The sequence below is a fragment of the Leucoraja erinacea genome, chromosome 40 (assembly GCF_028641065.1).
Source record: "Leucoraja erinacea ecotype New England chromosome 40, Leri_hhj_1, whole genome shotgun sequence".
Taxonomy (NCBI): Eukaryota; Metazoa; Chordata; class Chondrichthyes; order Rajiformes; family Rajidae; genus Leucoraja; species Leucoraja erinaceus.
Window position 1 is genome coordinate 2,586,204 of NC_073416.1, and position 27,548 is coordinate 2,613,751.

The 27,548-nt window shown below is 43.1% G+C and overlaps 1 protein-coding gene across 1 annotated transcript in view; it reads right to left on the minus strand.

Annotated features, from left to right (window-relative positions):
- Window positions 1–1,711: 1,711 nt before the first annotated feature.
- Window positions 1,712–27,548, minus strand: part of pou6f1 (POU class 6 homeobox 1) — a 37,383-nt gene continuing 11,546 nt past the window's right edge. Inside the window, exons 3-11 of the mRNA XM_055664349.1 lie at window positions 24,282–24,489; window positions 22,243–22,340; window positions 19,503–19,722; window positions 14,915–15,087; window positions 13,858–13,971; window positions 10,536–10,754; window positions 9,493–9,625; window positions 7,912–8,080; window positions 1,712–7,302 (exon numbers count right to left, since the gene is read on the minus strand). Coding sequence (XP_055520324.1) covers window positions 6,897–7,302; window positions 7,912–8,080; window positions 9,493–9,625; window positions 10,536–10,754; window positions 13,858–13,971; window positions 14,915–15,087; window positions 19,503–19,722; window positions 22,243–22,340; window positions 24,282–24,489 — 1,740 coding nt within the window. The 3' untranslated portion in view covers window positions 1,712–6,896. The remainder of the gene's footprint in view (window positions 7,303–7,911; window positions 8,081–9,492; window positions 9,626–10,535; window positions 10,755–13,857; window positions 13,972–14,914; window positions 15,088–19,502; window positions 19,723–22,242; window positions 22,341–24,281; window positions 24,490–27,548) is intronic.

Here is a 27,548-nt window from a genome sequence, read left to right on the forward strand (position 1 = left end):
ACAGCTTTAGAGTTCTCTAAAGACAGATGGGTTTATAGGTTAATTGGCCTTTGTAAATTGTAAATGTTCTTTTTATGTGTAGGATTGTTCTAGTGTACGGGTTGATTGCTGGTCGGCACAGACTTGGTGGGTCAAAGGGCCTGTTTCCGTGCTGTATCTCTAAAGTCTGAGCCCCCTCCTCTACTCCCTCTTCACCTATGACTGCACACCTGTACATGGTACTAACACCATCATCAAGTATGCAGATGATACAACGGTGATTGGCCTCATCAGCAACAACGATGAGCTGGCCTACAGGGAGGAGGTCCAGCACTTAGCAGCATGGTGCGCTGACAACAACCTGGCCCTTAACTCCAAGAAGACCAAGGAGCTCATTGTAGACTTCAGGAAGTCCAGAGGCGGCACGCACACCCCCATCCACATTAACGGGACGGAGGTGGAACGCGTTTCTAGCTTCAGGTTCCTGGGAGTCAACATCTCTGATGACCTCTCTTGGACCCACAATACCTCTACTCTGATCAAGAAGGCTCATCAGCGTCTCTTCTTCCTGAGGAGACTGAAGAAGGTCCATCTGTCTCCTCAGATCCTGGTGAACTTCTACCGCTGCACCATCGAGAGCATCCTTACCAACTGCATCACAGTATGGTATGGCAACTGCTCTGTCTCCGACCGGAAGGCACTGCAGAGGGTGGTGAAAATTGCCCAACGCATCACCGGTTCCACGCTCCCCTCCATTGAGTCTGTCCAAAGCAAGCGCTGTCTGCGGAGGGCGCTCAGCATCGCCAAGGACTGCTCTCACCCCAACCATGGACTGTTTACCCTCCTACCATCCAGGAGGCGCTACAGGTCTCTCCGTTGCCGAACCAGCAGGTCGAGGAACAGCTTCTTTCCGGCGGCTGTCACTCTACTAAACAACGTACCTCGGTGACTGCCAATCACCACCCCCCCCGGACACTTATTATTTATTTTTTATTCAAATCGTTTGCTATGTCGCTCTTCAAGGGAGATGCTAAATGCATTTCGTTGTCTCTGTACTGTACACTGACAATGACAATTAAAATTGAATCTGAATCTGAATCTGAAGTCTAATCAGCTGGCTCACTTCACTGGATTTACCAATGGGAATCATATTTACTAAATCACCACTTGGCCATTATCTTATTGAAAGGATGATGGATGGCAGCCACAAGGTGATAATCTAACTACTCCACATTCCTAGGTTCACCACAAGGTCGTCCAATTGGTGATAACTCTGAGCTGAACTTGAGCAACAAGCTCAGAGGAACCTCAAATATTACAGTGTTATCTGCTTTGATTCACTGAAATATCGAAAGATACAGCATGGAAACAGGCCCTTCAGCCCATCGTCTACGCTGACCATCGATCACCCGTTCACACCAGTTCTATTTGCCTAGCAAGTGATAGGTGGATACAGGTGAGGGTGAGGCATGGGGGAGTTGATTGGAAGATGATTGATCAAAAGCTAGAGATGAAAAGACAGAAAGTGTGAGATAAGGATAAATGAAGTGTTAGTGAGCAAGAGGAAGGAATCTTCGGAGTAAGCCAGCATCTGCAGTTCCTTCCTACATATAGCTGGAAGGGGATGGGGGAAATGGGAAAGGGAGAAATGGGTGCACATTCAGCTGGGGCACAGGGACGAGAGGGGATAAAAAAAGGGGAGGCACAAAAAATGTCCGGGGGGGGGGGGGGGGGGGGGCGTTTACATAAAATTGGTGAATTCAATGTTAACAGTGTTAGGTTGTAAGCTCCCCAAGGGGAATATGAGCTATACCCAAGCGGAATATACCCAAGCAGAAGTTAAAACTGCATTGTTGGTCTCTCGACAGTGCAAAATGGCTGTCTGTGCTGTCGCAACAGGCTACTACAACAAGCAATGCTAATGGTTAAAGGCAATATTATTAAAATCAATCATGTGGGCACACAAATGAAGCAGGCTTGGGATTTTGTTTTTGCTCACAGCTTGCTTGATGCCATTGAAAAGGTAGGTTGAATTCTTCAGGGTGCCTTACTTGCACCCTGCAGAGAACAGAATTGAAGCCAGTGGTCTTTTGGTGCATCATTCTATCAAAGTTCATGACTGATACCATACAACTATAGCTGAAGGGATCAGGATTTATAGGACGATTCATTCTAAACTAGAGCACTGCATTCTGTTCTTGCACATGACCTCATTCAAGCCCCAGTTATGTCCACGTTTCATCTTCTACATGGTGGGTGATATTGAAGCTTTAAAAGGATGCAAAGCAAAGCCCACAGAAGTAATTTCCAATTTTAAACACTTTAGTTACCAAGATAACATCAAATAATCTGGGTCAGCAGACTTGACAAAAGCATGGACTCCAGCAACTTGATTGACGTTTAGAGAAACATGGAGGGATTAGATTGTGTTTATGTGGACCAATTCTTTTAATTTAAAATAAGGGAGGCCAGGGATCACATATACATAGTAGATAAGGTTAATTCTTATGATGGTTCTTCTTTCCTATTTTTGACCCATGCGATAAAAGCTGACATCAAATTCCTCAAGAATTTAGCCAGTTTCTGCCTGGGGGAACGATGACGTCCTATGTAACACGGTCAATATGGATCAGAGTTTAATTATCCAAAGGAGTTGGACGGGAATTTTCTGGTCAGAACCAGAATCCACCCCACCTCCCTATTACTAATTGCACAGTTTAGTTTAGAGCTACTGCGTGGAAACAAGGCTTTTCGGCCCACCATGTCCGCACCGACCAGCGATCCCCGCACATTAACACTACCTACACGCACACCGACAATTTTACATTTGCACCAAGCCAATTAACCCACAAACCTGTACGTCTTTGGAGTGTGGGAGGAAACCGAAGATCTCGGAGAAACCCCACGCAGGTCACGGGGAGAACGTACAGGCTGCACCCGTGGTCAGGATGGAACCCAGGTCTCTGGCGCTGTGAGGCAGCAACTCTACCCGCTGCGCCACAGTGCTGTCCATAATGTTCTCAATGTGCTCTTTCTCCTCAGGATAATACATGGCTTCAGGTGGATAGGAAGCAAAAGCCAAACAGCACAAAGCCCATCACAACCATATGGAATGGACAAGTGGGTCTTTTCCATACTGTCATTTTTATGTTGTTTCATAAGCAGTGAAACAACACTTCCCACTCCAAGTCATAACATAAATTTACTTTAGACGTTAGAGATACAGCACGGATACAGGCCCTTCGACGTGCCGACCAGCGACCACCCCGTACACTCACAATATCCTACACACACCGGGGAGAATTTACAATTAACCTACAAAACCTGTACGTCTTTGGAATGTGGGAGGAAACCCACGTGGTCACAGGGAGAACATACAAACTCCGTACAGACAGCACCCATAGACAGGATCGAACCCGGGTCTCTGGTGCTGTAAGGCAGCAACTCTACCGCTCCGCCACTGTGGCACGCTTAAATCTGGGATTCTGGATTCAAGCCATCATGTTGATGCTTAATATCCTTGGAGAAACCACAGATGGGCTTATTATGCCCCAAGAATGGGAAAACTTTCATCTATGCTTGGGGAAGCGCAAATAATTATTACAGGAATCGGATACAGATTTAACTGTACTGGCTAACTGACGATGGTCCAAATTCAATGTACTCATGATAATCTATAACTGGTGTTTCTTTCTTGTCGATGGAACCAAGTTTTCCAATGCAGTACCCAAAGCCCACACACATGACACAGTTTCCTGGCCAGCATATTAAAGTCTATTTGCGCCGCTGTTAGTGATGGTAGGAGAAAATTGTTCCGCAACTGCAAAGGAAACGGAGACATTCGGAAATTTACTGTAAAGAGAAGAAAAGTATCTCTGCAGATACAAGGCACGGCAGATGCTGGTTTACGAAAAAAGACACAGAGTGCTGGAGTGACTCGGCGGGTTAGGCAGCATCTCTGGAGAAAATTGATAGGTGTCAGACTTTAGACTGAAGAATGGTCTCAACCCAAAAGATCACCTATCCATTTTCTCCAGAGAATGGTGTCCTGCCTGACCCGCTGAGTTACTCAAGCATTTTGTGTCTATCTTTGGTATAAACTAGCATCTGCAGTTCCTTTTTACTACATTTATCTCTTCCGTTTGTTCGATGCTTTCCTAGTCATCCTGGATAAAATGGAGGCCAGGAGGTATTGCACAGGGGAGACGTGGATAAAGGTAGCAGAGACTCAGAATAAGAATGCAACAGCAAGATTCTGGATCCCCCGGGAAGAGGAACTGCACATGTCCATCTACAGTTCCTTCCTACACAATCCTTCTTTACCCAACTCCTGCAGAGTAATTGCTTGTTTGCTTTCATCCCCGACACCATTCATAAAAATCCACAACGCTGCGTCCCTCTCCACGCCAATCAGAATAGTAAACTGCACCACCGTTACACTTAGCACCTGCTGACCGCACATTTCCTCCTTAAAGAGGAATTGACAGAGGAGATGGTGAGAAGATGCTTTCTCAGGCAGGAGAGTCAGGAAGTATAGTCTCACGACAAGCGGCCAGCCACTTTGTTTGAACACAAGGAGAAATATCTTTACTCAGAGGGTTATAAGTCTTTGGAACCAGAGGACTGTGAATGCTCAGTTGTTGAATAGATTTAAGGCTGAAGCTAAATCGACTTTTTGCCACCAACGGAATCGGGGGCGATGGAAATCAGGCAGGAATGATATGGTTGCGCATCAGCAATGGGTTCATTGAGGTGCAGAGCCAACTCGAGGGATTGACAACTTCTCCTTCACGCTGTTGCGTCATAACATTTGCGACAAAAGTACCAGACGGCGGCCATTTCCAACACAAAGGAAGCAAGCCCTCCATTCAGTGACATTATTATTGTAGAATCCCCAGCGTGGAGCTGGCGAGGCGAGGGGAATGGTTACCATTCAACTGAACATTAACAGGAAAAGCTACAAAATACCGAGGCCACAAGAGTAGGTTAGAGGCTGAGTATCTGCCAGCAAATTAACTCATCCCTTCGCACCCTCTCTTTCCAGGACTCGCAGATACAAGCAAAGAGATGGAATGATTTCCACTTGCCTCTGTGAGTGCAATTCCAACAACACGATCCAGAACAACGCAGCCCACTTGTGGTGCCCTGTACTCCACCTTAGATGTTCACTCTCTCCTGCCTAGACGACTGTGCCAACCAAATAAGTTCATAAGATCATAAGTGATAGAAGCAGAATTAGGCCATTCGGCCCATCAAGTGCACTCCGCCATTCAATCATGGCCGATCTATCTTTCCCTCTCAACCCCATTCTCCTGCCTTCTCCCCATGACCCCTGACACTCGTACTAATCAAGAATCTATCTATCTCTGCCTTAAAAATATCCATTGAATGGATAAGAGCAACTCATCAAGGTTTCCTTGACAACATGAGAGCATTGCAGGCAGGAGATTTAGTGAGGTGGTCTGGCCAACGGTACAGGCAGCAGATAATTGGGGACCAAGAAAGGTAGAAAGGGTAGAGTGTAGATAGGGAGTTTGGGTTTCCACTCTGGCCAATCCTCCCAGTAACAAAATCAAATACTAGAGGGCAAAGCTTTGAGGTGAGAAGGGCAACGTTTAAAGGGGTGAGATTTTTACACAGAGGTTGGTGGGTGCCTGGAACGTGCTGCCAGGGGTGGTGGTGGAGGCAGATACAATAGTGGCGTTTAAGAGACTTTTGGATAGGCACATGGATATGCAAAGAATGGAGGGATATGGATCATGTGCAGGCAGAGAAGAGTTGGTCTTGGCATCGTGTTGTACTGTTCTATGTTCTAATTAGGGGTGTGCAATAAATGCTGGTCTTGCCACCAACAACAAAATGTGAAAGAAAACATACTTCCTGTAACATGATGACCAGAAACATAAAGGCCGAAGACATCAGTGATATCAAAGAATCACAAGTCAGAACAAAGTGAAAGAGCAGCTTTCTTCAGACTTTTAGAAATCTGGTTATCAACTAAACCTGCATGGGTCGCCTTAATGATCTTGCCAATCTGGGTGTAAGGTGTTGGTCAGTTAAAATCACATCAAATTTCAAAGTGCATCAATCATGGCGCCTCCGTTTACAGGCAAACATTAGGCCAATAAGTCTTTTGCTGTAGTTAGGTGGGAGATTTATTGGTTTAATGTTTGCTTCTGTTTGTATTGTGGTGGGTAAAGGTGCACTGGTTTGAATTGTATTAATTGAATTGAATTGTGTGGGGTTAAAATCAAGCCCTGAATGTCAGTAGTTATATGACCGTGGGTGAGCCTAGTTTCCTCCACAGCTGACTGCCACAAATATATCCAACATGATCCAGGTCCATATCATGGACTTGGGTCATGGTCCTTATAATGATGCTCCAGTAACTGAAGTCCAACCTGCCTCTCGCTCAAGGCCTCGAGTGTCACCTCTGGCTGCGATCAGATGATGTACCAGACCAAGGATTAAATCTTGTTGGTAAATTTGCTGACCCTTGGCAAAGCTGGATTTAAATATTTTAAATTCCCCTATGGATTATTTTACATAGCACTTATTTGAAAAGCAGTATTAATAGATACGTCTTCTCACTGATAAGAAATCAGAGATGCTTACTGTTGCCACAAGGTCAATTTAACAGGACATAGGAGGGCCATTGTAACTGATTGTGACATTTGATCTAACCGAGGACCACAAAACAAATTATGCAAACGTTTATGCACGACACATCTACGTTAGTTATCGTACAATTAGTGATAATGGTTCCATTCACGTGGCAGCATACCACAGTGGGCTTTAGTGGAGAGAACGGATGCAGGAATCTGTGGTTCTCAGCTTTGCCCTTACCCTGTAAATGATCCTCATTGTACTATTTGTAAAAAACTTTGCAACGACTCACTGAAAGAATCTTCCGCACATCAGCCCGTTCCAGCAGTGTTTACTTTGGGGTCCAGTAATGGTTCGCCTGAACCCGATTCCGTCGAGTCGTTCGGCTGCAATCTCTTGATGGTGTTTTTTAAAGTCTGCCGCTTGTTGCAGAACCAGACTCTGACCACCTCTCGGTCATAGTTCAGCTGCTCGGCTATCTCTGTCATTTCTTGACCGGTGGGGTGGGTGTTCTTCTCAAAATGGACGTTCAGGATTTCCAGGGCCTGCGGTGTGAAAGACGTGCGGCGTTTGCGTTTCTTCGAAGGTTCGCTGCCAACAAACTCGGTGAGGTTTTGTATGCCCGCACGATGCCGCACTTCTGCTTCTGTCAGCCACCTTTCAAGCACCGGCTTGATCTTCTGTGCACTCTTAGGAGTGATGTCCAATTTCTCAAACCTGGCAGGAGACAAAACAGCACGATTAAGTTGTATACCTCACTGATTGTCCATCTCTCCAGAAACCGAGCACTCAATGTTTTTTTTCATTCTGATCATCTGGGGTGTGTTCAGGAGGTTGTTGAGTGATAGGATGGGCAAAAATGATGAGGCCAAGGTATTTTATTTCCCACGTTACTACAGCCTTGGTCAATTTACAGCTCAGCGGTATGAACATTGACTTCTGCAACTTTTCCCCTTTCTCCATCCCTCCCCCACCCCAGTTCTTGGACAGTCTGACTGTCCTCCTGACTTTTTGTATCTTTGTCTGCCTTGCTCCCACCTTCCCAATGATCTATTCTACATTTTCCTTGTGCTTCGTCCCCTTTGATCTGTCATTTTCACACCTTACTCTTCCATATCTCTGTGTCTCCCTTTCCCCCGACTTCGAAATGAGTTACAAAATGCTGGAGTAACAGAGTCTGAAGAAGGGTCTCGACCCGAAACGTCACCCACTCCTTCTATCCAGAGATGCTGCCTGTCCTGCTGAGTTACTCCAGCACTATGTGTCCTTCTTTGCTTCTCCTGCTCGATATTACATTGTGCACCAACAGCTGAGTGGCTTTGTTACCTGCAGATAGCTGACTGGCTGTAGGCAGGTCCCTCTGCTGCACTCAACGCCTGTCCAACCTGTGTCTGTGTCAGCCCGAGAGATAGCCGTCGGATCTTAAAGTTCTTTGAAAATTCACGTATTTCTTCCAGGTTTATTCCGTCCACCTCAGTGGGTGCATTCTGAGGCTCTAAAATAAGAACTTGCATTTACACAGCACCCTTCACAAGTTCACATTGCCCCGAACGGTTTTAAAGCTAATTAAGCCATTTAAGTGTAGGAAGGAACTGCAGATGCAGGTTTACACCGAAGATAGATGTAAAAAGCTGGAGTAACTCAGCGGGACAGGCAGCATCTCTGGAGAGAAGGAATGGGTGGCGTTTCAGGTCGAGACCCTTCTTCTCGACCTGAAACGTTACCCATTCTTTCTCTACAGAGATACTGCCTGACCCGCTGGGTTACTCCAGCTTTTTGTGTCTATCTAAGCCATTTCAGAGTGGCTTCTGTTGTAATGTAAGAAATGTCACAGTAAATTTGCAGACAACCAGCTCCCACAATGAGCAATGTTAGAAGAACTGCCCGAGGTGGAGGACGGTACTCTTATAATATTTAACTAGCAACTCGATAAGCACTTGTTGTACGAGTCTCTGACCAGAGAATCAGTTTTCAGTGATATTGGTTGAGACATTATTCCAGATAGGATGCCTTTGTGAGAAAATTAGAAATGCTCTGCAAATGAGATTCTGGGACGACAGATGGCACAATGGGCTAAGTGTTCGGCTGGCGACCGGAAGGTAGCCGGTTCGAATCCCGCTTGGAGTGCATACTGTCGTTGTGTCCTTGGGGCAAGACACTTCACCCACCTTTGCCTGTGTGTAAATGTAATGTAATTATGTGAAGCACTTTGGGGTCAATGCAAGTTGACTGAAAATGTGCTATATAAATAAGATTATTATTATTATATTATTCTTCTTTTGCCATTGTTTGGAGCCAGGCACAAAATGCTGGAGTAACTCAGCGGGTGAGGCAGCCAGACTCTTTGATGAAAGCTCTAATTTAGTTTATTTTAGAGATACAGCACAGAAATAGGCCCTTCAGCCCACCGAGTCCGCTCCAACCAGTGATCCCCGCATGCTAACACTATCCTACGCATACCAGGGACAATTTACATTGATATCAAGCCAATTAACCCTCAAACCTGTATGGCTCTGGAGTGTGGGAGGAAACCAGAATTTCCAGAAGAAAACCCTCGCAGGTCATGGGGAGAATGTACAAACTCTGCACAGAAAGCACCCGTAGTTAGGATCAAACCCAGGTCTCTGGCACTGTAAGGCAGCAACTGTACCGCTGCGCCACCGTGAAACTGGGTAGGTTAGGGCAGACCTTTTCTCTAAAGATGCTGCCTGACCCACTGAGTTACTCAATCACTTTGAGTCTATCTTCGGCAGAAGCCAGCATCAGCAGTTCCTTTCTACACTCTAGTTATTGGTATATTGGTAGTCAATATAAATAGTGATAACTCGTGAATCACCAATTCATTCATTGAGCAACTGCGCACATTTAGTGCCGGATAGTTTTTGACTGGTTCTGTCTCATACATACGGCTGACCAGTTGTCCAACACTAGCGTTGGAAAGAGTGTTGCTTGAAGTAACGGGAGGTTCAGTCGCTGCAGAGGATGCGGCTGGTGTCACGTTGGGTGGTGCAACGGTAGCAATTGGCTGGAAAGCTTGTACCTTAAGGAAAAGAAGGGCAGATGAAGTTAAAAAAATTCTTCCTGTGATTTCCATTAAGAACATTTTAGCCTAGCATGAGCGAAGCTCTGGTCAAATATTCCCAGATTGTCCCGAAGAAAATTCACTCTCTACGCCACCAGGTGCTCGAGTTCTTTTTTAGATTCTACAAGCAGGAATTGAGTGATTGATATTTTATTGTCATATGTACTTGGTACAGCAAAATACTTTGTTTTCCAGACAACACTCGTATGCAAAGAGCCAACAAAGTTACAAAAGTATTCAATATGGTCCCAATGGTCCCTCTTCCTTCTCGTCCCCACTCCAGAAAGTTTACAGTTGAGCATACTATCGCCTGCCGTCTTTAACGGCCAAACACTGTTACCTGTTTTAGTCCTGCTGCCCTTCTTTGCTGTCCTCCAGTCATCTGGCGCCTGATCTGTGGCCAGTGGGAAAATATCTAAGATGGCACCCAAACTCAGCGACTCTTTGTGTGATAGTCAGAGAAATGGATCTGCAATAACGCATTCCCATCACTCCACTCTTTTAAATACCTACTCCTACAGCAACATTTCTTACTTTAACTATAATATCGGACTTTACTGGCTTTACTTTGCACTAAACATTATTCACGTTATTCCCTTCATCATGTATCTGTACACTGTGATTGTAATCATGTATTGTCTTTCCACTGACTGGTTAACACGCAACAAAAAGCTTTTCACTGTACCTCGGTACATGTTACAGTAACTAAACTCAATTGAATATATATCGATGTTCCTATAGAAAATCTGCTTGGTCATAAAGGGAAGCCATTCCTTCTGAATTTGCAGTGTTTAAATTGAATTTACAATAGATGGTGTTTCTTGCAAACAGATTCTACTGAACTTAAAATAAATCTAGGAAGGATTACCTGCTGTAACGTCTTTACAGGGGAGAGGAGGCCCCCTTGTCGGCTGAGAACTGGTACAAACTGGTTGCTGATCACAGTCGCAATCACTTGACCTTGTGCGTTCAGTAGCATCTGTGGTGTGACTGCTTGCACTTGTAGACTTTGTGCTGGTACTGCTGTCACAGTATTGGTTGTTGATATTGTAGCTGGATTCATGACTAAGGGAAGAGTTCCTATGACCTGCATGTGAGAATGACAATGGCAGTAAAAGGATAAAAAATATATAAGGACACGGCTGCAAACATCAAGGCCATAAAACCATAAGGCACAGGAGCAGAATTAGGCCATTCAGCCCATTGAGTCTACTTGCCTCTCTTTTACTTTTTACATATCTGAAAAAACTTTTCCTGTCCTCTTTTATATTATTGGCTAGCTTACTTTGATATTTCATCTTTTTTCTCCTTATTGCTTTTTTAGTTGCCTCCTGTTGATTTTTTAAAAAACTTCCCAATCCTCTCGCTTCCAACTAATCTTTGCCATGTTATATGTCTTCTTTTTTGCTTTTAAGCTGCCTTTGATTTCCTTTCTCAGCCACAGTGGCTGTGTCTCCTGCCATCGCTGCTCCACTGTCATTCCTGCTAGGGTCCCTTCCAATCAACTGTAGCCAGCTCCTCCCTCATGCCTCTGCAGTTACCTTCACTCAACAGTAACACAGATACCAAAGATCCTATAGGATCTTTGCCGATACATCTGATTTTAGCTTCTCCCTCTCAAACTGCAGGATGAATTCTATCATGTTATGATCACTGCCTCCTTGTGGTTCCTTTACCTTATGCTCCCTAATCAAGTCTGGTTCATTACACAACACCAAATCCAGAATTACCATCAAATGCCACAGTTGGATTTTATGTGCAAGGCAATTACAAATACTTTATTAGGAAATATCACTTAGATAATTTCAGCAGTCTACTTTTGGACAATGAACTGAAAAGATGTCATTGATTCCCACTTCTGATTCGTATGAATTAATTTGTCCCAATCTCAGATTTGGAGTTCTGCTGTTGTTCAGTTCAACCATAGTCCTTCTTATCTCACCCTTTTCCAAGTCATTAATCTGACTCTTGCATCATTTACACCTGCCAATGGTCAAAGCAGGAAATCAACATTACACAATGTGAGGCCATTTTATCAGACATTAAGCCGCGGGCATAAAATATGTTTCTTGGGCCACAAAACAAGAACTGATGCTGTATGTGTGGTTTGGCTGCATCAACAAGCAAGGAATCTGACAACCCAAGATACATTATTAAATAAACTGTGAAGAGCCATATGTTTGGGCACCCAGTTTCAAACAAACAGAGTGTTGAGATGTAAATTGCAAACTGCATATGTCGAGGTAGAATGGAAAGATCTGAAAATAATTTTAACACTTTTCAGTAGATAGTCATAATGTGGAAACAGACTTGCCCACACCGACCAACATGTCCCATCTACACTAGTCCCATTTGCCTGAGTTTGGCCCATATCCCTCTAAACCTGTCCTATCCATGTACCCGTCAAATTGTTTCTTAAACATTGTGCCTCAACTACCTCCTCTGGCAGCTCGTTCCGGACACCCACCACCCTTTGTGTGGAAAAGTTAACCCTCAGATTCCTATTAAATCTTTTCCCCTTAACCTTAAACCTACGTCCTCCGATTCCCTCTTCCCCCACTTAGAGCAAGAGACTCTGTGCGTCCACCTGATCTATTCCTCTCATGCTTTTATACACCAACCATAGATAAAAAAGAGTTTTGAATTCTTCTCTTGTGAAAGCTCGGAATAAACTTGTATTCCAAATCATCTTCCGTCACCATATTTAATTTGCAGCAACAGCTACTGATTTACAAGCCAAGTCTATAATCCAAGCTGCTGATCATAGACATATTTTGTTTCACTTTGAAGCAATGGGGAATATGAATAGCTTTTTGATTTTGTTGCTTATGGTTACCCAGCAGTCTCCTAAAACAGATGTATTCTGATATTATTCTGAGCGGCAGTGCTGGTGAGGAAGTTGATTCGGGAGTGGACATATTGTGGGTGCTGAGAAACCAAATCTACTCAGGTAGTTCCGCAACACATAACATAGAGGTTAGCTTGGAGCCAGCATCCACACCATGTGTGACTGCATGATTTGCTTGCAGCCTATAGATATAACTGCACTTTCGAATAGTGAAAGGCGTGGATGGAGTGGATGTGGAGAGGATGTTTCCACTAGTGGGGGAGTCTAGGACCAGAGGCCACAGGCTCGGAATAAAAGGATGTCCCTTTAGAAAGGAGGAGGAATTTCTTTAGTCAGAGGGTGGTGCATCTGTGGAATTCATTGCTACTGACGGCTGTGGAGGCCAAGCCAATAGATACTTTTCAGGTGGAAATTGATCGATTCTTGATTAGTACTGGTGTCAGGGGTTATGGGCAGAAGGCAGGAGAATGAGGTTGAGAGGGAAAGAAAGACCAGCCATGATTGAATGGCAGAGTAGACTTGGGTCTGAATGGCCTAATTCTGCTTCTATAACTTATGAACATACATCTGCAGTTTCAAGATTCTAGGATGAGTGAGGTGTGATTTCCTCTTGCTTTCTTTCCCCTCCCCTACAATCAGTCTGATGAAGGGTCTAGACCCGAAACGTCACCTATCCGTGTTCTCCAGAGAAGCTGCTTGACCCACTGAGTTACTCCAGCATTTTGTGTCTTTTTTTTGTGAAATGACAATGTTATCTTCTACCAGTTCAGTCTCACAGCTGGCCACAGTTATAGCAATAGATGCGCCAATTACAGCAAATAATATCTCCTCCAAGGGAGTATTGTCAGGTTATTCTGGTTTACCCTTCCCTGGTTAGTTGCTTCTGCTTCTGGCTGCACATCACCTTAAAGCAATCATAGCAATAAGTTTAGTTTGGTTTAGAGATACAATGCGGAAACAGGAACCACAGCCCACTGAGTCCGCGCTGGCCAGCGATCCCCTCGCACTAACACTATCCTACACACTAGGGACAATTTGTAATTACATCAAGCCAAATAACCTACAAACCTGTATGTATTTGGAGTGTGGGAGGAAACTGGAGATCCCAGAGAAAACCCATGCAGAAAACGTACAAACTCCATACAGACTCTGGCTCTGAGAGGCAGCAAATCTACAGCTGCGCCATCGTGTGGCCCCCTTATAAGCACCCAGCACAAAGTTATTGCATCCCTTTGCCTGTTTTGATGACTACCAAATATAGCTTCCACCTTCCTCTGTAACAAACAGATACTTAAAATCATGCAAATAATTGTGATAAGTTTCAAAGTTGTAGCGGACTTACCTGTCCTTGTGCATTAGTTATGATCGGACTCATAATTCCCTGGAAACCATGCATGGCATTGGCAATAACTGGTGTAGAAGTCAAAGAGGCAACAAGTTGAGCTTGACTGCTGAGCTATGAGGTGAGAAAAAGAAAGACAATTGTTCTTATGCGAACCCAGTGATAGTTTAATATCATAGCAGATAAGGTCTGCACAAATTTCACAGTGATCGACTACAATTTTCTTAATTAAACTTTTCCACTCTGAGTAGCTCTGCTTTATATTCTAATATTTAGAACCACGTGAAGACAAAAGAGAAAAAAAAATCCTTGACGATTGCGTCTTTCCCGCTTTGGCCGAAGAACGGCACAAAATGCCGGAATAACTCAGCGCGTCAGGCAGCATCTCTGGATAGAGGGGGGGGGGGGGGGGGGGGGGGGGGGGGAAAGCCAGACAACGTTTTTTAATAAAGTTTAATAAAGTTTAGCGGGCATTTAACATTACCAGTCGGTTTACTTACCTTTTTTTCCTCAACGAGCTTTACCTTTGACTACCTTTGATTACTTACAAATAGCATTATGACCTACTAGGACCTACCTCATCTAAACCCACGACTAAAAAAATATCGATTTTTTTCCATGGCGACCTTTTTTTTTACTCGCGGGCATTTTTCAACATGCTGAAAAATGGCCACGACCTAGCTGAGGCCTCGAGTACGCGGGGACCACTCTCGAGCATGAAGGAGAGTTATAAAGACCTCCTAGGACCTCGTGTCAACCATGCTGCGAGTATGAGCCGAGGGCAAACTCGTCTGAACTCGCGAATTAGGTCGCCGCAGTTGGACAGCCCCTTTATGCTCTCCTATTTAGAATAAGATACTGTTACAAATAAACCAGCTGCCTCAGAACGTTTTGAAATGATTTCTTTGAGAAAGTTGCTGTAGTGGCATTGATGTCTGCTCCACTTATTCCCCTTGGCATTGTGAACACCATCATTTTGTTTTGCTTTCAGAAGAAGTGGAATTTATTTTCAACAAAGTGGAATTTAAATTCTCTGCAATGCATTTGAGTAACTCACGATTGTGGGATTTAAAGTCAGGCCTTGAGGTGTGTTAATGGAAGTAATCTGGGCTTGTGTTTCCGTTTGCTTCACAGGTAGAGTAGATGTAGAAAGGGATGGTAGAGTAGGCTGAGGTTGTAGGGTCTGTTGAAGCTGTGCCCTCTGGAGTGTGGTATTCAACAAGGATGTAGCTACAAGGGAATTGGAAACAAAACCCATTGATTAGAATGAGGTACATTAAAAAAAAAAACCCAAGATAGACACAAAAAGATGGAGTAACTCAGCGGGTCAGACAACATCTCTGGAGAGAAGGAATGGGTGACGTTTCAGGTCAAGACCCTTTTTCAGTCTGAAGTCGAGAATTTTCTTCAGTCTGAAGAAGGGTCTCAGCCCGAAATGCTGTCTCTCCAGAGATGCTGTCTGACCCACTGAGTTATTCCAGCTTTTTGTGTCTATCTTGGGTTTTAACCAGCATCTGCAGTTCCTCCCCACACAGTTTAAATTCCCAGATTAGTTCTATTCCAGCAAATAGAAGCTTCTCACTCTTGGATTTACTACAATCTCATCTAATAATGTGTCACTAATTGTTTACTTATTAATACATTCAGATAGAAATTCATCTTTGACCATTTGCACTAAATGTGATCATATAGTAGCAGTTGCTCCAGACATATTAAGTGCATAGCTGAGCACAAATTTCTATCTTATACATGTGCCCATTATAGATAATTGGTACAGCTTCAAATGATTCAGAATACCCATTCAGAATTACTCTGTGATCTAGATCTCCTTTCTCTAACAAATTACAAACCATTTAAAACGGGCTACGGTTAAAAGATGAGTTCCCCATAAATATCATCAAATGCCTTGCGACAATGAACTGGAACTATTAAGTGATGAGATAGAGTCATAGACTCATGTAGCGTGGAAACATGTCCTTTAGCCAAATTTGCCCTCATCGACCAACATATTCCATCTACACTAGTCCCACTTGCCTGTTTTTAGTCCATATCCCTCCAAGCCTATCCTATCCATGTATCTGTCCAAATGTTTTGTTGTGATAGTACCTGCCTCAACTACATCCTACCTACCTACCTCTGTGTAAAAAAGCTGCTGCTCAAGTTCCTATTAAATCTTTCTCCTCTCACGTTAAACTTATGTCAGACATTAAGTTGCCTCCCACACATTGGCGGCATGGTGGCACAACGGTAGAGTTGCTGCCTTACAGCGCTGGAGACCCGGGTTCGATCCTGACTGCGGATGCTGTCTGTATGGAGTTTATACATTCTCCCCGTGACCTGCATGGGTTTTCTCCAGGAGCTCCGGTTTCTTCCCACATTCCAGAGACATATGGGTTTGTAGGTTAATTGGCTTGGTAAAATTGTAAATTGTCCCCAGTGTGTGTAGGATAGTGTTAGTGTGAGGGTATCGCTGGTCGTCATGGACTCGTGGACCAAAGGGCCTATTTCTGCGCTGTTTCTCTAAACTAAACATTGGTTATTCTGTTAACCATTGTCGCCGGAAGCTGGCGTCCTTTTCAGGATGGACGACGACAGCGAGGCCAACATTTGAAACATGGAAGATGGACACAAAAGAAGAAGATGTATGTAGCCCTGAGATAAATCTCTCGTGAAGGGGTGGGAGATTGCAACCTTCACGTGGTCCGCCCTGTTTCGACGAATGCAATCAACCTGGCGTGCACAATCAAATAAGATCAAATAGAACAAGATGTCCTGCAACTTTAGGCTGTGCACGCCATACACAAGAAGAAGAAGCTCTGTGAAGCTGAGGTCTAGCTTTGAAACGGCAGATCAAGGTAACTGATTTATGTGTTGGAGACAAAGTCACCCGCTGCTTTCAGTCTACAATTTTTTTGTATTGGGCAAAATCAAATGAATGCACATTACACGGACTGTGGAAATAAGTCAGCACCTATTTATAACCACTTGAGGTCTGATGAATTAATCAGAGGCACGATGTCCATAAAAAGACACGGTAAAATTAATGCTACCCTCTAATGAAGAAGACATACATTCCACCTGCCGACGGGTTATGACAGCAAAATTAAAACCATAGACCAGTAATCCAGAGACATTTACTGATGATCCAGAAATATAATGTAGAATTCCTGCCATGGGAATTTAAATGTGGTTACCTCAAATATAAAATAATCTGGAAATAAAAAGTTAGCATCAATAACTGTGATCATGAAACTATGGGATTTGTTGTAAAACACACACCTGGCTCACCCATGCCTTTCAGAAAAGGAAATGTGTTGTCTTTGCCTGATGGCGATCTACTTGTGACTCCGTATGCACAGAAATGTGGTTAACTGTTCTGAACTGCCTTTGCAAACCTACTTAGTTACAGAGCAATTTGTGGTGGGATAGGAACACTGATCCTGCCAATGTCACCCACATTCTGGGAACAAGTTAAAAAGGATCATGGCACGAAAGCTGGAATGGAATGAAGATAATGAAGATATAACAATAAGAATTAGCAGCAAGAAGCAAATGGTATAGCAAATGCATCGAATCTTGAACAATGATTTACTTTGCTCATTAAATGATGTGCCTGGTTTAGCACTACGCAGCTGAGAAGCACAAATATTTAATAACATCAGAATCCTTCCATTATTCTTTCCACAAGTGACAAACGTTCTAATATTCAATTTCAACCCAAATCTTCCCACATTTCTGCAATTGCCTGTAGATCCGAGTCCTCTTTACATTTGTATTGCTTACTCCAACCAATAGTAAACGTGCTGACAACAGCCGTTCCGAATTTTTGTAATTTCAGCACAAGCTTGCTGCATAGAAAATCACAAAACTAAAGTCTCCGAAGAAAGTCTGTATGCTCAATACAACGAGGTCTTGTTTCTCTACTTATAAACTTACCTCCTATCGCACCTCAATACCTCACACCTGTCTGGGTCAACAAATATTGTGAAAACTTCCTTAAGTTGGCCCTCAGGTCGAAGCCCTGGCCGTAGCAGAGGATTCTGCCACCACGTGCAAGACGGTCTCCAAGAATCAATTGCACACGGCCTTTTTCCAGCATCGTGTATCTGAACTTTTTTTTTCCTTCTAGAGTGAAATTCAATAATGGCCATTTTATGTGACTCCAAAAATTTGACTGAATATACAATTCTGGCTGGATGGTGCCTGCGACACTGTCATTCAGACTTTATTTTCCTGGAGTGAGATTCCAAGGTCAGTCCTGTGACAAATAGACCATCCCAAGGTATTTTACCTTGCTAAATGCGCCATACCCCAACTTTTAGAGTAGTTGAGTCATACAGCATGGAAAGAGGCCCTTTGGAATAATTTGCCCACACCGACCAAGATGCCCCATCTACACTAGTCCCACCTGCCCGCATTTGGCCCATATCCCTACAAACCATTCCTACCCATGTCCCTGTCCCAGGTTGTTATAATCCCTGCCTCAACTTCCTCCTCTGGCAGCTCGTTCCATACAAAATTCCCCCTCAGCTGCCTATTAAATCTTTCCCTTCTTACCTTAAACCTATGTCCTCTGGTTCTTGATTCCCCCATTCTGAGTAAAAGAGTCTACTTATGCTTGCAACTCGTTATTATTATGTTGGTAGTAGCCAGTCAGTATAGATTGTGCTGTTTGTCATCCCAGCACATTCAGAGACTGCCTTGAATAACAAGGTGGAAAGGAAGAGGGCAACCTACAGTCAGAAGTCGCCAGGATCCATAATAAAGTAACAGCAAGAAATCCCTGATGAGGTCAATGTCCTCATTGCGCCTGGGGAAAGTCTGCAATGCGTTTCAACAAATCCCATCTCCCAGCAATTGCCCATTTACCTGCTCCCTGTGGGTGACACACGTTCTACCTCTCTATCTACCTCTTTGATGACCCTCGGACTATTCTTGCTTTACCCTGCACTAAACGTTATTCCTTTTATCATGTATCTATACGCTGTAAATGGATCGATTGTAATCATGTATTGTCTTTCAGCTGACTGGTTAGCACGCAACAATAGCTTTTCACTGTACCTCGGCAATAAATTGAACTGAACCGAGTTCTGCTCTAGAGGATTCAGGTGAGACCCACACTGGAAGACTACAGATTGATATTGATGGGCATGCACAGCAAGAAATGCTGAATCACTGGCTGGCCTGTCTGAAAACCTGCACGAGCTGTCAAGGATCACGAGAGAACCACGCTCCTGCCATGCAGATTCTGACGGCCAACTTCCCAGCTTTCATTGTGATACACTGAGGCTGCTCAAGCTACGAGTGCTGCAATGGAAGCTAACATCTGCATCACAAACACAAGCTGCTCAAGGTTGGGCAACACACTGGATTTCTCAGCCCAACATGGCCGGCCTGTCTCTGGAGATCCTCTATGCTTTGCAAATGGACCAAGAAAATGCAAGCAGGGGAAGCTACTTTCTCTCGGGCACGAGACAACTCCCCCTGTACTCCATCACGGCAGGTTGATTTGAATAATCTAACAGGTACATTTTTAGGTATAGCTAACCCATTCAATAACCTCAAACAAACAAGACTTTAAAAAAATAGAGCTTAAACAACGCAGTTTATAGAATTCTGTGCACAGTAAATGATGTGTGACCTACCCTGTGTGTTGGGCAGAGGAAGCTTGAGAATGCCTCCTGCACCAGTGGCAGGGGTGAATCCTGGGAGAGAAGCAAGAGGTGCTGCGGGAATAGTAAACACAAGTCCCTGTTGTGCATTTATTGGACTTGTCATGTTGAGCGGAATGAGAAGAGACTGGTTTAATGGGACACTTCCTGCTGAAGCCATCACCACTGTCGCCAGGTTTTCCGATGTCAGAATCTGCGGGAAAATACATTGCATAGATCAGTGGACGGCAAGCAACTGCACCTCTGATTGTTTTTAAACTTAAACTTTGTTACGCTACCGAAAGGAGAGGGGAAATCAGCATTGTTCCCTTGATTTATCTTAAAAACTGCTCAACCATATTCAGTGTTCCAGCCAAACCTATTAACAAGAAAGGTATCTAGCTGTGCAGTGAGTTGGGCAGTGAGGCCATGTGGCCCATTACAATTAGCTCCTTTGTCTACTTCTGTTGCTTTTGGAAAAAAGAAATCAACTGTTCCAAACTTGGATAGATTATTGAGATTGACAGTCTGAGGGCACAGCAGGCTAACTCCCTCCAAATTTCTCTCCTTCTAATTTACAAAACCTTGCTTTCACACAGAAGCTCCTCAAGCAAAAGAAATGAGAAGTCCTGTCTACACGGCCACCAATATTACTCTCCCTTCTCCTCACTGATGTGGAACTTTCTTCCTGCTCTTTCCACTTCCTGGGTCAGTCATCACCCTCAATCACAGCTCAGACCAAAATGACCTTAACGCTCTACCCACCTCATTCTAAGCTGCGTCAAAGGAAATATACAGCTTGGTGATTCCCCCACTATTCCTTTTGTTCCTTTGCTTCAGTACCAAGTCTTTGCTCAATGCTTCCCTTTAACAACTTTGGTGCGAATGCTGACCAGACCATCACAAATACAGAGCCATATTTTGGCTTTCTATGGTTCACTGCTTTGCAATACTTTGTTTGACATTGTGCACGGAAAAGTTAATTTACAAAATGTGAAATGAGGGGCGAAAAGGGGGTGGGGGCTGATTTTACAACGGCACAGGATAAAGTCTTTAAGAAGGAACTGCAGATGCTGGAAAATCGAAGGTACACAAAAAAGCTGGAGAAACTCAGCGGGTGCAGCAGCATCTATGGAGCGAAGGAAAAAGGCAATGTTTCGGCCCAAAACGTTGCCTTTTTCCTTCGCTCCATAGATACTGCTGCACCCGCTGAGTTTCTCCAGCTTTTTTGTGTACCACAGGATAAAGTCTTCCTTGGTTTCACTGCCGAACGGTGAGATCTAATTTAATCTAAGATGGTACCCTCTGGTTATGGATTATCCTCATCAAGGGAAATTATCCCTCTGCATATATTTTATTGAAGCACTTTATCACTTTAAATACCTTGACTATATCTTCCTCAGTCTCTTAAATGCAAGCAATTAAAAGCAAGCTAGTGCTTGGATATGTTTTTTTTAAACATTTCTCTTAGTTATGTCTGACCGGATTCAAATATTTTTCCTTACCTATGAGTGAGGAACTGTGACTGTGAACTGGGACTGTGAACATCAAAGGCATCTATTTATTTATTTATTTGTTTGTTTATTTATTTATTTAATCTTTTCTTCGCGATTTTAATGAAAACAGCACAGCAGCCTGATATATAAATGCTCAGGAATTGAGTATAATTTGGATTTCAGAACCAGTCATGGCTCCACCACTTTTCCCTTCCATCCATTAACATTTAAAATCCATTTTTATCACCAAATCTTTGGTCAATTTCCCTTGTTTGTTATTCTTCAGTCCACAGTTCATTTGTAATTGATCATACCACTGTAAGCACCTATCCATGCTAAAACGTCCATACAAATGGAAGCTGTTAATATTTTTCTGTACTTTTTAATCCAACCCTTGCTCCTTTCAGTGCTTCACTATATTCCCACCAGCTTCCTTTGTTTTGTGTAGGGATACAGCGCGGAAACATGTCCAGCCTTTAGACTTTAGAGATACAGTGTGGAAACAGGCTCTTTGGTCCACCGAGTCCACGCCGACCAGAAATCACCCTGTACACTAACACTATCCTACAATGTGTTATTTTTTTTACAGAAGCCAATTAACCTACAAATCTGCACGTCTTTGGAGTGTGGTGGGGGAAACCGGAGCACCCGGAGAAAACCCACGCGGTCTTGGGGAGAACATACAAACTCCTTTTAGAGAGCACTGTAGTCAGGATGGAACCCGGGTCTCTGGCGCTGCAAGTCAGCAACTCTACCACTGCGCCATTGTGTTGTGTGCTGTTCCTCTTGTTTTTTCACTCTCCAATGGATTACATTCCTTCAAGCAAGCATGATTTTCACAACCCATTTTATTTACCCTTTAACTCTTTTATTTTTTTTGGGGGGGTTAAAGATATTATCTGCTTCATTTGATTCACACAATTCTTTCCAGAGGAGAATATGTATGTGCTATTTAGTGTTCTTTAAGCTGCAACATGATGCAACCAGCATTCTTACACATGAAGCACTGAGTTCAGCAAATCACTTAATATTACTTAGTTCTGTTCACAGCATCACATATTAATCCAGCACTTAAAGTATCCTGTGACCACTCACAATTTTTAAATAGATGAAAGATGCTTCCATGCACAAATTTCAAACATTTCCCATAAAATCTGCAGAGATCACATGGCAGTCATATGCTATCAAGCATGAAATCTCTATCTACACAGAGAGCACATTTTTACCAGATGGTTTACCGGAGTCATTGTTGGTACTGAGATGGGCACAGTCTGCTGTGCTTGAAGCTGTACCCTGTTGGTTTGTATTTCATTCACTGGCATTATCCCGGTTTGTTCTAAAATATAAAGTAGCAATAAACAAAATTATTTAGGGTCTTACAAACTATTTTTCGTGAATGCAAAATGGAAGCAAATATTTTGTTCACAATTATTTAAAGTCAATTTTAATAGCCCTCTTCCTTTCCAAACTTAAGTTTGACCTTCTCTTCATACATGCAGATACCTGTAAGAGATTTAGAAATACTTGACTTAATGACTCGACAGGGAAATCGTAGATCAGTAAATATTTTGAGTTGCACAGAAATTCTTTGAAGATCAGCACCTTGGGATAGTTGAACTTTTTTTTTCAAAGATACTATGAATTCAGAAAGGGCAAATAATGCTGTAATTTTAGTAAGATTCTCTTTACATTATCGGAGAACGACAGCAATTACTTATTTTGGTATTACTATTGGTTTATTAACGTCATATATACTGAAATACAGTGAAAAGCTTTGTTTTGCGTTCTATCTGTCAAATCATACTATTCAAAAGTCCTTCAGGCAGGGAAGGGACTAAATTGAACTTTGTTTGCCTGTTTGGGATGAGCATAAAAGGCATTGAGCTCATCTAATAGCGATGTGCCGTTGCCCCTGATTTCAGCTTGTAGCTCCTGATGGTATTCAGGCCCTGCCACAGTCACCGATTTGGGAACAGCTCCATCCTAGACTGCAGGAAATTACACAGAATTGTGGACACAGCCCAGACCACCGCACCGACCTCCCTTCCATTGACTCCATTTATACCTCACGCTGCCACGGCAAGATCAGCAGCATAATCAAGGACGAGTCTCACCCCGGCCACTCCCTCTTCTCCCCTCTCCCATCGGGCAAAGGTACAGAAGTGTGAAAACACACACCTCAAGATTCAGGGACAGTTTCTTCCCAGCTGTTATCAGGCAACTGAATCATCCTATCAAGAACTATAGTGCAGTCGTGAACTACTATCTACCTCATTGGAGACCCTCGGACTATCTTTGATCGACTTTACTGCCCATCTTGCACTACATGTTATTCCCTTCATCATGTATCTGTACACTGTTGATGGTTCGATTGTAATCATGTATTGTCTTTCCGCTGACTGATTAGCACACAACAAAAGCTTTTCAATGTACCTCGGCACACGTGAAAAGATATAGAATATGCAAGGAGAAATCGAGAATTAGCTCAGTAGGAGAACATTCTTACTATATTTCCCACACAATCAAAACAATTAATTTACTCAATTAAATAATCCAAATTTCCTTACTTTTATAACTTTTGGTTCCATGTTACACAACAACATGTGATTTGGTGCAAGTAGAAACCAGGGAAACATGGAGTAATCCTCGGAGTTAATGCTACACCTCAAATCACCATATAGGAGTGGCCTGTGTAGATGTACCCAATTTAGATATTTAAAGCAGGTAATAAATTGTGATTGTATTGCCGTATTATCTCGTAGGAAAGCACTATTTTGTTTAAACAAGTGTGTAATTGCCAATAAATGAGAAACTGGCTTACACAGGTCACAGATTAAGGTATAAATCACAATAGCAGACATTGCTTACCTGTTCCAATTTAACAGAGATGGTACAATTTCAGCTGTTCATACATCATTGCCAGTCATTCATTATCTTTCCAAATTTAGCTATTTTATTGCCGTATTATTGCTAAATTGAAATCGAGGGTAGCATAAAGTCTAACTGAGGGATATAGACTATATACAGAAATAGATTACAGCTTTATGAACAGAGGTGTTTACATCCATTAATGATGTCACAGATTGTGGTGATAAAATTACCCCTCAAAATATAACTAGTTTGTTTTTAATTGTGCCATATAAATTTGGCCATTTTTTTCATTAACGAGATTCCAATAATTCAACAAAGGGCATTGTTGGGATTCTCAAAAGATTAATAGAAGAGCTGCTTAAAAATGTATGAAATCCAAGAATAACCAAAAATAAACCCTGCTCACCACTAGACCTGTGGCTTTGGTTCTCCTGCACACAGTTGTTGAGTTCTTTCGGCACCTCAGTGGAAACACTGCCGTCATTGCCTTCCTCGCCCACTACTGCCGCTGGGAGAACAATCCTTTGAGGTTCTGCGTCACCCCCTACTTTGGATGGAACATCCACTTTCCTTGATGAAACTTTGGTGATTTCCTGGACAGTCATCGCAGTAGCCTGCGAATACATAAACTTAAAAATCAAATCTCAGAAGCTGCAGCTGATCCCCTTCAGTAGGGTCCAACATCTTGTGGTTCACCATTTTGTTTCCAGGGCTTGGAAAAGTTTTGAGATACAGAAGTGGAGAGATGGATTTGGTCTGGATTTTAAAATTATCTTCATCAAAATTAAAGACACGTCACACAGTTAACCTGTGGCTTGGACTATGTAACATGGTGCTGCAATCTGGAGACTATTGCATATGGACTCAGTGGGCTGTTTCTATGCATGGGGTACTTGCAAGGATTGTCTTAATGTATGGTAATAATCTCACTGATCTATATGCAATTAAAAAAAATCACTGTACTTTGGTACACTTGACAAAAAAAATGAAACCATTGAATTTAACCATTAATAATCACTTTAAAAAAAATTAAACGGACTAAATAATGAACAAGTGTTATTTCCACAGCAATACAGTGGGTAAATATATCAGAGAACACAAACTACAGACAGGCTTTATCTCTGGTATAGATGCTAAATGCTGGAGTAACTCAGCGGGACAGGCAGCATTTCTAGAGGGAAGGAATGGGTGACGTTTCGGGTCGAGACCCTTCTTCAGACTGGTGATTCCTTTCCCCTTACTGTCAGTCTGAAGAAGGGTCTCGACCCGAAACGTCACCCATTCCTTCTCTCCAGAGATGCTGTCTGACCCTCTAAGTTACTCCAGCTTTTTGTGTCTATTTTCTGGTATATCTTACCTCATTTTAGCCAGATCATTGTAGATCATTGCAATTAACTGATGTTCTCAGCAATAGAGGAGGAGGAGGATGGGATAAAAGCTCATTCTCAACCCTGCTTTCTCTCCCACGTCAACACTCACAACATGGCTCCCACTGCTTGGTATGTAGACAAAACTACCTCAACAAAGGAAGTGCAGAAATAGTTTTGGATAAGATTAATGGCCTGCACAATGATAGGCCATTTATAACAAAAATGCTAAGACAAATGGAGCGAGTCGTATGTGAGCCACTGTTAGATTTATTCAAAAGTTCAAGGAGATTCAGGTTGATCCCAAATGGATTGGAAAATATCCCCTACGAGTACATTATTGAAAAGTAAAAGTTTATAGCCCTCGGAGTTTCATGCCAATTGTCGAGGACCTGTCACGTTGAATCTGACATGATCATCTGGTGAGTTTGGGTGTCATTCAGTAATACTTTTGATTTGAGTTTCCAATTAACAAGCACTCCAAGGGTGCAAAACCGTCAGATGGTGACCAGGGAGAGGAAAAGAGCCATGGCCAGGGAACATTTGTCACTTAACAAAATTTACTTGGAACAAATATCCGCTTATCCAAGAATAGACGTCGAACATATGGTGTGACATCTCAGAAGTGGGGGCAGGGTGGAAGTGATGGTCACAACATGTTAAAATATCAAATTCAGTTCTGCATCTCTGGCTCTAAGCCTCATGTGAAGAATCGATCCAGTTAAGTACCACTGGGACAAAGACACCTCCACTAGATCCTTGTACACCCCATTGAGTTCAGCGAGCCTGTTGTGAAGTTGCCTCAATCCCTCAGCCACATCTCCTGCAACAACAAAAATCACCTAACCGCCAACAGTTCGTGGTAACAGGATGTCAACACTGAAGGAAGCATTTTGCAAGAATTTCACACCATAGAGAACTAACCTGGGTTTGCCTGTGAAAATTGTTTCCTCCAAAGCACACTGCTGTGGGATTCTGACATTATATAGCTGTGAAACCGGTCTTGCACTGAATATATTAACATGTATAGAAAACTGACGAACAACAGATATAGGCCAAAGTCAGCATGGGTTTGTGAAGGGGAGGTCTTGCTTGATAAATTTGCTGGAATTCTTTGAAGAAGTAAATAGCAGGACAGACAAAGGAGAGTCAGTAGAAAGCCTTTGATAAGGTGCCACACGTGAGGCTGCTAAGGAAGATGAGAGCCCATGGTATTCGAGGGCAGATACTGGCATGGTTAGCAGGTTGGCTGGATGGCAGAAGACAAAGAGTGGCAATAAAGGTGTTTTTTTTCTGGTTGGCTGCCAGTGACTAGCGGAGTTCCGCAGGGCTCGGTGCTGGGGCCGCCACTCTTCAAGTTGTACATTAATTATTTGGACGAGGGGATTGAAGGCTTTGTGGCCAAGTTTGTGGATGATATGAAAATAGGTGGAGGGGCAGGTAGTTTAGAGAAAGCAGGGACTCTGCAGAAGGACTTGGACAGGTTGTGAGAGTGGGCAGAGAAGCAGCAGATGGAATATAGAGTAGCAAAGTGTGGAGCCGTGCATTTTGGTGGTTGGAATGAAGGCATTGATTATTTTCTAAATGGGGAGAGAATGCAGAAATTGGAGGTGCAAAGGGACTTGGGAATGTTGGTGCAGGATTCCCAAAAAGTTGATCTGCAAGTCTAATCGGCAGTGAAGAAAGCAAACTCAATGCTAGCATTTATTTCAAGAGGGCTTGTATACAAAAACAGGGATGTAATGTTGAGACTCTATAAAGCGCTGGTAAGGCCACATTTGGAATATTGTGAGCAATTTTGAGCACCATACCTGAGGAAGGATATGCTGGCTCTGGAGAGGGTCCAGGTTTACAAGAATGATCCCTGGAATGAGATGAGCATTTGTCGGCACTGGGCCTATACTCGCTGGAGTTTAGAAGAATGATGGGGGGACCCCATTGAAACATACAGAATACACAGTGAAAGGCTTGGATGTGGAGAGTCTCAGACTAGAGGTCATAGCCTCAGAAGTAAAGAACGTTCTTTTAAGAAGGAGATGAGGACATTTTCTTTAGTCAGAGGGTGGCGAATCTGTGGAATTCTTTGCCACAAAAGGCTGTGGAGGCCAAGTCAGTGGATATTTTTTACAGCAGAGATGGATAGATTCTTGATTAGTACAGGTGTCGGGGTTATGGGGAGAAGGCAGGAGAATGGGGTTAGGAGGGAGAGATAGATCAGCCATGGTTGAATGGTGGAGTAGACTTGATGGGCTGAATGGCCTAATTCTACTACTGTCTCTTATAACCTTATGAACAGAAAACATTCT